This window comes from Salminus brasiliensis, chromosome 1 (assembly GCF_030463535.1).
Source record: "Salminus brasiliensis chromosome 1, fSalBra1.hap2, whole genome shotgun sequence".
Taxonomy (NCBI): Eukaryota; Metazoa; Chordata; class Actinopteri; order Characiformes; family Bryconidae; genus Salminus; species Salminus brasiliensis.
In genome coordinates this window covers 39,224,569-39,239,190 of record NC_132878.1, presented here as the reverse complement: position 1 = coordinate 39,239,190, position 14,622 = coordinate 39,224,569, and the positions used below count along the sequence as shown (strand labels likewise).

Below are 14,622 nucleotides of genomic sequence, written 5' to 3'. Positions count from 1 at the left end.
TCAGCTGCAGTGGACAACAATGATATATTCAGGCATTCAGGCATTTATAATCAGCAGTGGATTCAGAAAATATACCGGCCACACTGCTGCATTGCCCTGCATGTGACTGAGAAGACAGAGGTAGTGCAGCTACCACTCTAGTTTATGTTAGCTACATGTTAGTTGCTCTAGCTAATAAAGGGAATCCACTGGAACGTGGACTGAGTGGCAAAACCTTCTATAACACGGCTGTGTTTTTTAGGAAAAACGGCCAAACCGGGAATGAAACAAGCTAAAGGCAGCTGGACTCGACAGCGATCCGTCCAAATTACTAAAGAACCAATGGTCCATGGACAGCGATGTGTAGCCAGGAACGTCCAGCTGACTGATGCTCAACTCACACTCGTTTAGTGGATAAAACCTCATATCTGAGAGCACAGAGTCGAGTGACCTTAGGAGGGCTTTCCACTGTTTTCAGGGTCATTTAGTAAGCTGGTTCATCCAGGTTTGCTTTACCTTTTAATCGAACCTCCCCCACCAGCGTAACTTCACCCAACAGTGAGCTCTCACATGTTTTGACGCCTGGATTTAAGAATTGCAGCAGTCCATTAGTTTCTCTTCTCTTTAGCTTTTAAACAGTCTGTAAAAGAAACTTCAGTCAGTCGCACAATAGCTCTTTCTCATTTTTGTGTGTTACTGCCATTCACACTGAATACTAACTCCATAATATATAACAGCTACATGTATAATAGCTAAATGTGTTGTTAGCTAGATGCTAGTAACTCTAGCTAATGTTGAAATATATTTTTCTACAAAATAATATGTTGGCACATTGTCCACAAAGAGAAGAGATCTCATGTAGACCATACATTCTCATTAGCATCCAACACTGTACTGGTAAGTAGTGTTAGCACATTAGCTAAGTCCCCGTTACTTATTTCACATGATAAATAAATAATAATAAATAATATTAGATAATAAAACAAGTTTTCAAGCGTGCGCTGCTAAATTGTTGTGTTACTGAACAGTGGGCATCTTAACATCAGTTCAAAGACCGCAGTCCTGCATTAATTTGATCAAAGCTCAGGATTTGGCTGTTAATTTTCTATCCGCCCCCAGTTAACTGATTACCCATGGGTAAACTCCTAGAACTGTGGTGTAAAACTTGCTTTAAACTAGGCATACGTGTGCACCTAATGCTGCTCCATGCATCCTTTGCAGATTGTGCACATGGGCAGAAATTAGCATGACCCGTCCACCAGATGCAATACCAGAATAGTGGAAACAGTGGAGGCAGTATACCACAGAGAAAGGTACGGTTCACTGCAAACTGAACAAACCGTGACAATAACCACTTCTGCCATCCATTTACAATGCATTTTATTAATGATTCATTTATATAATTATTTTATTAATTACTAAATTAATCTTATATCTTCTCATAGTCACTGTATAATTTCAAATCCAGTGTGCTGGGGTTCTTGCAAAACAACAAAACCAAAATCATTTAACTTAAGCATATCATAGTATTTGCTAGAAAATCCTAATATGAATATTAATAATAATCCCATTTCACAGAATAAAAACATATAACTAATTCAGATTTCGGAAAATAGATTAATAAATCTTTCTGTACTCCTTCTATCAGCCATTTGTTTGGCACAATGCAAACTCACTGAGATATTTTACTCATTTAATAATAATAAAAAAAACAATAACAAGAAAGTTGAAACTTTAGACCTCCAAAACAGGCTGAAACAGCATTTTATAGCAGAAAAAAAACGTTGTTTATGCTTTGATTTGTCGTTAAAGAATGAAAAGCAGAACTGCAGGTAATTCTGTGTGGTTGGGCTGTGCTGCAGCCCTGTCAGCCATATTCAAAATGAACCTGTTACTTCTGCTCACTGAAGCATGAGTGCTCTTTCATTTCACCCTTCACAGCAAACCCCTCTCTATAAACACAGTATAAGCGACACACACATACACACACACACACACACACCTTGAGTTCATGGCAGGACAAAAAGCAGAGACAAAGTTTAGTGCCGTAAACACCACTATTCAATATTAGCTCTGCATGTTTACACCACAGCAGTTTACCCCCCTGTGGATATAAATATGTAGCATTTACACATAAAACACCCCTGCTGCTCCACACACACACTCACTCTACTGCACAGCACACAACTGCCAGCCTTAGGGATGTGGACACGTTCCCAGAGCATCTCTCTCTCTCACACACACACTCTCTCGCTCTTTCTCTCTGTTTCTCTCTCAACAAGCAAAAACAACAACAATCTAGAAATTGCACATATATAATAGTAAAGAAAAAAAAAACATCAAATTATGAATGTGTGTGTGTGTGTGTGTGTGTGTGGATGGTGTTCGCTCATTGTCCTGGAGTGTGTGACACTCGCTGCAGGGGAGGCTGACGGACCCTCTCTTAATATAACGGCCAGTTTCTCGCTGTCTCTCAGGACTCAAATATTTAACTATGTTTGGCTCCTATTTGGGGCCGTTTAGAAGAACGTGCACCTCTGTCTCCTCTTCACCTGTCCTACAGTGACCACACACCCTCTCCTCTCTCGGGATCCAGGACTTTTTTTGAACCTGCCTCTCTCAATGGCCATGCTGTGGTCACTGAGTCAGTATTGGGTGAGGATCCGCCTCTGCTTTGTGTCTCGGACAGTAAGGAGATATGTGGTCAGAGTGTGTTGATGTTGTTGGTTCTGTTGTAACTCTCTCTCTCTCACATACATACTCTCTCTCTCTCTCTCTCTCTCTCTCTCTCTCTCTCTCAATCTTTCTCTCCTTCTCTTTCTCAGTATCTCACGCTCTTTCCCTCTCACTCACTCTCACACTCTTTCTCTCTCACTCAGTCTTTCACGCTCTATCTTTTTCTCACTCTTCCTCTCTCTCTTTTTCTCTCTCACGCTCTCCTAATCTTTCTCACTCTTTTTCTCTCTCAGTCTCTCATGCTCTCTTTCTTTCTCTCTCAGTCTCTCACGCAGTCTCTCTCAGTCAGTCTCTCACGCACTCTCTCTCACTCAGTCTCTCGCACACGCTCTCTCACTCAGTCTCTCGCACACGCTCTCTCACTCAGTCTCTCGCACACGCTCTCTCACTCAGTCTCTCACGCACTCTCTCTCACTCAGTCTCTCGCACACGCTCTCTCACTCAGTCTCTCGCACACGCTCTCTCACTCAGTCTCTCACGCACTCTCTCTCACTCAGTCTCTCACGCACTCTCTCTCACTCAGTCTCTCACACTCTCTCTCTGTCTCTCACGCACTCTCTCTCACTCAGTCTCTCACGCTCTCTCTCAGTCAGTCTCTCACGCACTCTCTCTCTCAGTCTCTCACACACTCTCTCTCAGTCTCTCACGCACTCTCAGTCTCTCATGCTCTCTTTCTTTCTCACTCAGTCTCTCACTCTCTCTCTCAGTCTCTCACACACTCTCTCACTCAGTCTCTCACGCTCTCTCTCAGTCTCTCACGCACTCTCTCACTCAGTCTCTCACGCTCTCTCTCAGTCTCTCATGCACTCTCTCTCACTCAGTCTCTCACGCTCTCTCTCACTCAGTCTCTCACGCTCTCTCTCAGTCTCTCATGCACTCTCTCTCACTCAGTCTCTCACGCACTCTCTCTCACTCAGTCTCTCACGCTCTCTCACTCAGTCTCTCACACACTCTCTCTCAGTCTCTCACACACTCTCTCACTCAGTCTCTCACGCTCTCTCTCAGTCTCTCATGCACTCTCTCTCACTCAGTCTCTCACGCACTCTCTCACTCAGTCTCTCACGCTCTCTCACTCAGTCTCTCACACACTCTCTCTCTCAGTCTCTCACACACTCTCTCACTCAGTCTCTCACGCTCTCTCTCAGTCTCTCACGCACTCTCTCACTCAGTCTCTCACGCTCTCTCTCAGTCTCTCATGCACTCTCTCTCACTCAGTCTCTCACGCACTCTCTCACTCAGTCTCTCACGCTCTCTCACTCAGTCTCTCACACACTCTCTCTCAGTCTCTCACACACTCTCTCACTCAGTCTCTCACGCTCTCTCTCAGTCTCTCATGCACTCTCTCTCACTCAGTCTCTCACGCACTCTCTCACTCAGTCTCTCACGCTCTCTCACTCAGTCTCTCACACACTCTCTCTCTCAGTCTCTCACGCACTCTCACTCAGTCTCTCACGCTCTCTCACTCAGTCTCTCACACTCTCAGTCTCTCACACACTCTCTCTCTGTCTCTCACGCATTCTCTCTCACTCAGTCTCTCACACTCTCTCTCTCTCAGTCTCTCACACACTCTCTCTCTGTCTCTCACGCATTCTCTCTCACTCAGTCTCTCACACTCTCTCTCTCTCAGTCTCTCATGCTCTCTTTCTCTCTTACTCAGTCTCTTTCTCCCTCTCTCTCACACTCTTTCTTTTTCTCTCTCTCCCTCTCTCTCAACCGCTCTCGCTCTTTCCATCTTAACTCTTATGCTTCTCCCTCTCACTCTTGCTCTCTCACTCCTCTCTTACAATCACTTTTTCTTCACTCTCTCTCTCTCTCTCTCTCTCTCTCTCTCTCTCTCTCCTCTCTTTCAAGTTTTGTCTCTCCCTGAGTGCAATTACATTAGTGCACTTCGTTCGGGCTGCTGGGGGACTGTGGCTGGTTGTATGTGAAGGTGTGGTGACTTGAGCTGGCTCCAGAAGGGATGATAGAATGTTTTCTTTCTCTCTCAGCTACGGAGAAAAGTGTGCATTTCCCTCCACAATAAGCACTATTCGGATGTCTTTCATTGCTAGGAACATTTACTTTGGCTCAGGGCTGTATTTAGGCAGCTTCTTCTTCAGCAAACCTTACGCTCAAAATATATATTTTCTTAACAGGTACATGTGCAGAGTCACACACACTGACAAATATTTGGCCACGGTTGTAAATGTCAGCACAGTGTCAATGTGGCAGTGCATGTACCAGGGATGTAAGGTTGCTGGTTGTCAGTTTACAGCCCAGCCATTAGGGCTTTAAATCTAATCTAATCTAATCTAATCTATTCATCACAGTGGGTAATGGCACAAATAAAAATGTCTGGACAACAGATCAAAGTTATTGATTGGTGACCTCAAGAGGGAAAAAACAGATGTCAGCATGGTAGCGTGAGGCCAGCTGCTTTAATGTGGGTCAATATACAAACACAGAAATTTGCATAGAGAAACCAGGTTCCTTGCGAATCCTGCACCTTAAGAGGTTCCTCCAAACCTCTTTCAAACTGAGGAACCTCCAAAGGTTCCACAATGATCTTATACTTTTAACAGTGTGCTACTGCTACTTCATTACTAATCAATTATATATATATATATATATATATATATATATATATATATATATATTCCCCAATGATTCCCCAATGTGAATATCCCTCACCCAAATCAAATGTCATTCCATTAGGACCTCCAAGTATTGGGACACAGCTCTTAATCATTGAATTTAGGTGTTTCATTCAGTCCCATTGCCAGAGGTGTATTAATTCAAGCACCTAGTCGTGCAGCTGACCTTTCCAGGCATTAGTGAAAGAATTAGTTCTAATGGTTCTAAAGAGCTCACTGAACTCCAGCAAGGTTCTGGAGTAAGAGCTGCCGCTACAACAACAAGTCAGCTAGTGAAATTTCCTCCCTCCAAGATCTTCCACTATTAGCTATGAGTGGTATTATTGAACAGTGGAAGCATTTAGCAACTCCAAGTGCCACGTAAAGTTACAGAGCAGTGCCAGGGCCGAGTGCTGAGCTCAGAGCACAGTGCAGAAAAGCCTTCAACACTCTGCTGACTCCATAACTGCAGAGCTCCAAACCTGCTGCTGGTAGAGCTGCAAATTCCACATTAATGTCATTAATGACATGTCTATAAGCTCCTGTAGGTGTGACGTGGGTGTCCTAATACTTTTGTCCATTTCCGTATGGTCCCACACTAACGAAAAAGACATGAAAACACAGAGACTGACCTGCTCATGCTTGGTGAGTCTGGTTTTGTTATGGATGTCGGAGGAGACCAGGTTGAACTGGTGTCTCTCAGCCAGGATTCTGAGGAGCAGGACCACGGTGCGGCTGCCACACTTGCCCACTCGATTATAGATGACCTGACTGGGGAACGGCAGCACCTACAACACACAAACACACCAATACACACTTTTAATTATTCAGAACAAGGCCTTTGAAATGTATGGAACACACAGGAATGCACTCTAATAGACTTTGGAGACAACACTAACTTGTCTGAACGTAAAGACAAAAATGCTGCCCATTGTACTGTCCATTGAGATCTTGGTTGTCCTTAAGTTTTATTCAAAGCAATGCAATATATCACAGTATATCGAATGGTAACACCTGTACCATGACATGTATCATACACTCTAAAAAATAAAGGTGCTTTATTTTACAAAAGGTTCTAATGGAAACACTTTCTGTTCCAAAAAGAACTATTTTTGTAAAAGAGATGCGACCATTAAACTGATGAAGAACCTTTACATCAAAAGCAAGTTTTTGGGGTCTTTTAAGGTTCTTCACGCTGATGCTGGTTCTTTATGGAACTGAATGTGCTTCTTGTATGGAATGACTCAAAGAACCATTTGTAGCACCTTTATTTTTAAGAGTGTATTGCAAGGTTCCTGCCAACACACAGGCCTAGTTCTTCATTTCTTCAGCTCCAGATTACCCTGCAGAGATTTACTGTAGCCCTAATTGGATCCACCTGGTTCTCATGCTGAGATGCTCCTGGAGGCTGGACCAGGTGTGATGACCTTAACCCCTTAATGCAGCGAGGCTTATTACACACTTAGGTGTATTACTCGGTAACTACAGGGGCTTCTGTAAAAAACTGGTGGGGCTATTCTCTGCTAATAGAAGATTGTAAAAGCACTTTCAGCCCACCAACGGGGCATAGGCTGTAGGAGTCTTAGCCCACACTCACACTGTGTGATGCCACTGTCAGCTGTGTGTTTTTTAGTTGCATGATACCTGATTAACATTTGAACATCATTAACGAGACACAAACTCTACATGTGTACTGTATGCCCACAAGAGCAAGATTAACCTAATTAATAACACTTAATTAATAACACTGATTGAATTCCCTTTAAAGAAAGAGATAAAGCCTTTACAGATTTAAATATCCTCACACAACTCAGCGGCATACACACTTGCCTCTACACCTTCAGCTCTAGAAGTGTTTTGGAAAACTACTAAATCTGAGCAAGAAACAAGGTATGAGCAATGCTTTTAGTGTGTGTCTAACTCTTCTCTCTCTCACACACACAAATACACTGGACTGGACTAAATACATCCCTGCTCTCCAAGTGTTGGAGGTGAGTGTGTGTGTGTGTGTGTGTGTATTGAGGAAATGGTCTAACGGTGCAGCTGTAGAGAGCTGTTAAGTCCCACCTGCACAGACTGACTAAAGTCATCCATGCTGAGGTCAGTTTACACACATACACATACACTCACATTCACACACACACATAGTCAAACACAGACAGAGCCCCCTTTACTCCCTCAGGCTACATGCTAGTCACGATACAATGATACAATACAGTACGTATCCATAGTTACATCCCGAATATTGTATATTCGCACAACATGGACTGAATAAACATCAGTAAACATGGACTCATACACACACATACGCATTACTCACACTAACCCAGACACCTGAGAAAGACAGATTAGCTGTCCCCCCGAGGAGACGTTTCAAAGAAGATCCTCATTCTTTTAGAGCTCACCAATAAACATTACACTCAGCCTCAGGGACCACCTTTCAACTGAGCACAAACCAGAGGCAAGCTATTCTCACTTCACACAAAGTTTAGAGAGTACACTTTCACCGCGGTAAATTGGAGGGGCTCAGCTAGTTCTATATAAAAAGCATGCTAGAGCTAACGTTTCTCTTCTGTGTGTTACGGTCACTTCACACTTACTGTCCAAATCTTTCCTATCATACCATACCAAGATGTTAGCAGTATATACTTTAAGTCCTGTCCAGACAAGCTAGCCTTTCGCTCCCCACTCGCAACAATGAATCATGGGCACCCATGCCCTTGTTCACCGCTGTCCTTTCCTGGGCCTACTGACAGCATAACAGGAACAACTCTCCAGACCTGCCTGATGTTTTGGAGATGTTCTGACCAAGTTGTCTAGCTATTACAGTTGTGCCCTTTTCAAAGTGGATCAGCTTCCAACACATCTACTTCAAGAACAGCTTGTAGCTTGTATGAATACTGACAGGTTTGGACTGTACTGCTCTCTGTTCACAGGTTTCTGATCAGTACTGCAGTCTCTCTAATCTACTTCCTTTACAGGCTGTACATCAGTCTATTCAAACTCCTAAACACTTCCTAATTTTTTTAGGAAAAAAAAAAGCTTTTGTGCTAAGCTGCCCCCTGCTGAGCTGCCCCCCCCCCCCCCACACACACACACAATACTCCTGTGCTCCTCCAAACCCCTTGTGTTTTCCCTCCTTGAGCAGGATGGGTTCCCCTTTTGAGCCTTGGTTCCTCTCATGATTTCTTCCTCTCGACCCAAGGGAGTTTCTCCTTGCCATTGTTGCTACTAGGTTGCTCAAAAGAGGCTCAGACTCGGATCTCTGTAAAGCTGCTTTGTGACAACATTTGTTGTAAAAAGCCGATAGAAATAAAAATTTAATTGAACTGAATTGAATTGAAGAAACTCTTGCACACCTGCTGCCTAATATGTATATATATATATATATATATATTTTTTTTTTTTTTGTTACAGGGCAGGACATTATCCGTAAAGGAGAACGTTAGGAGAACTCCCGTTCATATTTTAACCAGTGTCTGGTCTCCTCATTGTTGGTCTCTGCTGTTGGCTCGCTCCAAGATTTCTCCTTTTCCCAACTCAGCCTGCATCCACATGCGACTCCCAGGCTCAGTGCACTCCGCTATTGCTCTCCACTGACATACCACAGTGATGTCGCTGCAGATGTGTGGATTTGTTGCCTTCAGGCCCTGTAACGATTTCATCCACACGCTCCATTCACGTGGCAGAATGCTGCTCAGTCTGTATGTTTCCACTGCAGCTCTCTGCGTTAAGACTGAGGGAATTGGTACTGTAAGAAGTATCAGCGGCAGTAAAACTGTTTTCTGCATTGTTTAATCGCCACAATTGAAAAGCGGTCCATGTACATCCAGAACCGTTTCTAGTTAGCGCGAGAAACATGCGTGATGATGTCACCAGTAATTAAATTACTAAACGACTAAATTAGACTAAGTCGACTAAGTTTATTAGCTGTTGGACCCCTATTAGTCTGCCCATTTAAAGCAATAGTCTGTAGGTTTTGGGGGATTTGGGGATTTAGAGACCTCTCTGTTTAGAATGTGAAATGGCATGGAGAATGCAGAAGAGTACTTTCAGAGCGTTTCAGAGCAGGAAGAAGCAATGAAATATAACAAAAGTTAATCAGTTTTCCCATCATTTTTCAGATCAGTAGAAAACAAAAAAAGGGGACCAAACGGTGCTGGATCCTCTTTCAGAGGCTGTGCATGTGACATAAGTATATAAAAGCCTGATATGACCAGAAATAATTCCACGCAACCTACCAGACCACTCTGTTTTTGGAATTAATTTATTAGGCTTTTGCAGGGATGCTCACGCAGCACACTGACACCATTTATTCCAATATTTTTGCCCCTACCCACTGAGCAAGACTACTGCTTTCAATAAAAAATGCAAAAATCTGAAGGACTGCTGCTTAAAAAAAATAATAATAATAATTTAAAGGGAAGCTTTAGCCTTCTTCACTCTGATGGCATTTGACAGCAGCTTGTTTCCTGTTACAGAGGTGAGCTTCTGCAGCATTAGGAGTTCTGTCCAAGGACTATTATTGGTGCAGCTTATAATAATCCTATCTTTTATATTACAAACACAATCTTGATAGTTTCTTTGGTATGTTCATGCTGATCTGACATTAAAAAATGTGCATCATAATTGTGATGAAACTGAGAAATGTGGGCTAAAATGCTTGTAGTTCTCTACGTGACATTGTTGGTGAGCAGTTTAGGAGCTGCGTCACTCCAGTTTAAAACAGGAGGAGAAGGAACATAAGGAAAATCTCAAACTGCCGAGGTGCATTATCCTTTAAGTTGGCAGCAGTCACTTAAGACACAGAGAGGAGATTGAAAACTGTTATGGCACTGGGGCTGTGCAGGGGTATCCCTGCCCTGCACACTTCCCTGCTTTAACACACTTGCTTCAACTCAGGAAGGGCTAGTTAATTAGCCTTATCACTGAAATGTGCACTGGAGGGGGAGGGGTACACCTCACCAAACCAAAGTCTGCCGCACAGCCTTGTGTTTCCCATGCGTCTGAGTGCTGGTCTGATTCTTGACCGCAAGAGTCTGAGGAATAACATACACAAATAGGCCTTAACGCTCCAGACACCCTCTAGTGCTTCTAAAATGTGCACACACACAAATTCCCACACATAGGGGATCTTGTCCTGAGCCAGCTGCCTTTTCCACTCTCTCCCAACACCGTCCCATTCCTCTTTCTTCCACTCTCTCCCCTTTCCACCCATCACTTGTCTTGCAGCACTTGTTTGTTTCAATGAGGACTAAAAACCAAAAGCCAAACTCCACCCTCTCTGTCTCGCAATCTCACTGCATACTGACATGCATTACAATCTGTTACAGTGTTCTGACAACTGTGCTGTTCTGATTGAACGCTTCAGATGTATTCCACTGTTTGGGGGAAAGATTAGCTTGGAACTGATTGCCTTACGCACACATTTTTGTGGCCTTTCTATTTGACTCATATGAGACCTGGCAGACGGCCTAACTGTGTTTGTGTGGGTGTGCTGTGGCTTTGTGGAATTTGTGCACTCTGCAAGTAAATTCTTGATGTGTGAAGATTTTGGTGTGTGTGTGTTTGGTGCGTGAAGGGTGTAACCTAAAAGCGTCTTGTCGCAAAGAGCGGATGTTGTTAAGTGTGTAAACATCTGGTGCTGGTCGGCCGCAGTATTTACAGGATGAGGCAGGTTCTTCTGCAACAGTGGGTCAGTATAGTGGGTCATTACTGCAGCTTGTTTGGGAAAGAAGATAATTTTGGTAGGATCCTTGGCTAAGGGAGCTCCAGCTCTTGCTAACATACGGATGTCTCTCCAGGTCAGGGAGATCCAGGTACTTTGGTGAGGGTGCAACATGGGGGAAGGGCAGCACTAATTGATATGACTTCTACAGTTCCTATAGCACTTTTATATTCTGAATTCTCAAACCAATAGGCCACAACTATCTGCACAAAAGCTACCTTTAGCCTCTTCAATCCTTTCAACTCAGATTACAAGCCCACACTTCATTACTTCTTTCATAATTTACATCACTTTCATAGACCCTAAAATAGAACCCTGTGGGACTCCACAAAACCCGGTAAGATAAACAGCTATATAATAGCTGATGCTTTAGGATGAATAACTAAACCATTAAACTGGTGTTTAAGGGCAGTTTCATTACATGAATAGCTAACTTAAGGGGGTTAAATGAGTCCTCATAATGGCAAAAGAATCGAGTAAACACAAGTGTCTAATTTGGCAGCAGTACTTGCCCAGAAATCATTGTTCTCTTTTCAAGGCTGAAAAACAAGGCCAGAGAAACGTGTGTCCGTTGCTGGGCTTTTTGTCAACATCTTTAATGTGATGTGATCACTGATACAGCTTCATTATTTTACTGTATCAATTTGCTAGTTAGCAAGTTAGCCAGCAACCACACAGTTGTGGCTCAAATTGCAGCTCTGGCTGGATACTTAACTCACTGCTCCAGGCCGTGCTGCTTTTGGGGGTTAGAGAAGTAACCTTGTGACCAAAGGGTCGCTGGTTTGATCCCCTGAACCGACAGGACATGACTGAAGTGCCCTTGAGCAAGGCCCCTAACCCCCAAATGCTCCCTGGGTGCTACAGCTATGGCTCACTGTCCCCTAGTGTGTGTGTGTGTAAGTGTGTGTTCGCCGCATGGATGGGTTAAAGGTGGAGGTCAAATTCCTATGCTTGCAATACAAATGGTGATTAAGTGGTTCTTCTTTTTCCCAATGCTGCCAATGCTGCTCTGTTTCCATGCAGGGCACAGGTAGGCATAAACGTCACATTCTAAAGTATAACTTAATAATAAAAAATAATAAAATAAATAAAATAATGTTTGCTAGCCAGACAGCTGGGCAGGCTTCGTTCATTTTTCATTCATTATTCTCACTAACTAACTGACTAACTCCTGCTGCTAGGTCAAAAGAGGATCGGTTTCCCCATTGAGTCCTGACTCCTCTTAAGGTTTAGAGAGTTTCGCTTGCTACTGTCATCCTTGGTTTGCTCACCAGAGCAGCAGTGCTGTTCCGAGAATTATTGGGGCCCTAGGCATAACCTGATATGGAGCCTTCCAGCTCCTCTCAATCTATTTACCTATGATTCCACAACTGCAAAAAAGTATAAGTTCCAAAGCAATATCTTTCACTCTCAAATATGACATTGGGTGTCTATATTTAACTGCTTTTTACATCAAATGAAATAAATAGTTTAAATCAACAAAAGATGATTAATTCCTAATATTGATCAAATTGAATAAGCAATTTTTACAATTAAATTCTTTGCAATTTAGTCTAGCTAGTTCTCCTGCCATCACATCAACCACCAAAGGTTGATGTATTTCTGACATATGAATTTAGCCAACCAATTCCTTTCAAACTGGCCTGACTGTAACATCACCGAGCAGCTCAACGCGCTTGGAGGGAGCACTAACCGCCAAAATTGTTACGTCAACTAACAGACTAGCATCACATTGAGAGATTGGAATGAGAGAGGGAGCGAGGCCCATTATGCTCCCCTAGACTCCCAGCCATGGACAGCTGTGGCATTGCCAGCATATCCTGATGAGATGAGTCAGTGCACTGTATTTAATTGTTGTTATTTACTCGATTTGTAAACATTTACTTTACTTGATTTGCTTATGCCTAATTGGATACTCCCCTTACTTAGGCTCTTTAGAAATAAACAGCCCTAAAATACATTACGTCATTATTTCCATTGGGGTGTAGATGTAGATGAATGAGTTTGTGCTTGTTGCAAAATCATAACACGTATTCACTGCTTTATATGAAAGCCTCTCTCCATAGAGGGGGCAGGTGGCTTCTGTAGACCTCAGAAGATGCATCCAGGACAACTAAACAGTGAAACTTTCATGAGCAGTGCATACAGATGTTTCATACATGCAGAACTCCAAACAGCTTCATGAGTCATGCTATTAACTGAAGGCATCTGTAATTTACTACACGTGTTTGTGGCCTGGGTTTCTGCGTCTGTGTGTGTGTGTGAGGGAATATCTATAGATGGCTGCTTTTTGCTAAAGTGGCAGCCGAGGAATATGTCAAGGACAACCTTAAGAAATGGCTTCCGCTAAACATCCCCCATGGGCTCAGGAAGCTGTAAGGGGGTCCCGGTCTGTCACTGTCTGGCCACTTCTAGACTCAAGCTGCCAAAGTAGGAGGAAGAGTCGCCGTCCCGTCTGATGAAGCTGAGAGCCCAGTGCTCTGTCATTATCCCACCCTGAGGACAGGGTTGGACCCTCAACATGATACAGCAAAGGCCCAGCATCTGTGATTAAATCACATTAACGCTAAATACACACTTCGGGTTAAACCGCTGCTGCGTCTGGGTCTGATTTGTGTATTGAGTAAATAAATGAGCTGAACATCAAATGCTAAGGTGGCGGGGAGACCAGCAAGGAATGAGAAGATCCTCTGAAGGGCCCATATTCGACCATGTTCCATATCCTACTTCCCTTTGCCATGGGAATGGGAGTTTTTTTCTGTAGCAAAAACATTTTTTACACCACCATTTCCCAACCTCTCTTTATCCCTTTTCACACAGCAAGCGACAATTGCACCCCCTGCATTCATTTTCTATGGGAAGCAGGCGGACAAGCAAAGTGGCACAGGGGGAAACCCAGGCAGTGCGGCAAGTACACCCAACCCCAAGAAACCATTGCGTTCATTTGCCTCAAGCAGGAAATTAATAGATTTTTAAAAAGGCTGTTTTAGTTAGTGTGCCTTTCAGACTGTATATGTATATGTATTTATTTAAAGCACTCTTATGGTATCGACCAAATGACTTTCATCAGCACCAGTGAGCCAATAAACATCCCAGGTAAAGTGATAAACCTGACTATGTCACACCAATGCCACTTACAGGGCACTGGTAAAGGGAAGGGGTATATTAGATGGTGACTATACCATGGGCAGATGTGTTTACCTGAGACAAGGCTTTGACAAGGAATGACCAGCATTGACGAGCCTGTCGAGTGCTTGCAGTCAGCGGTGGTGGGTATTGAGGGGGGAATGAACAACAAATTGATGACAGGGTACTGGGCGCCCTGTTTTGAAGGGCAAGGTGACAAAGGCTGTCTGGACTGATCTGACACAAGAGTTACTGCGGTACAAGTGTCATGCATGCAGTACTTGCATGTCTGTCTGAATGGGTGCAGACAGATAATGTTGAATACGCCTACAATCAGAATGTAAGCATCAGAACTGGAACCACTAGTGCAGCTTCATAACTGAAAGGACTGACAGACTCTGCTGTACTGTCTCAGTGCCAGATACTTGGTGCACCTTCAGA

General features: G+C 43.4%; 1 protein-coding gene across 1 annotated transcript in view; it reads right to left on the bottom strand.

The window, feature by feature from the left end:
* usta (uronyl 2-sulfotransferase a) overlaps positions 1-14,622 on the bottom strand; it is a 97,663-nt gene that overhangs the window by 29,434 nt on the left and 53,607 nt on the right. Inside the window, exon 3 of the mRNA XM_072679152.1 lies at positions 5,960-6,115. Within this exon, the coding sequence (XP_072535253.1) occupies positions 5,960-6,115 (156 nt within the window). The remainder of the gene's footprint in view (positions 1-5,959; positions 6,116-14,622) is intronic.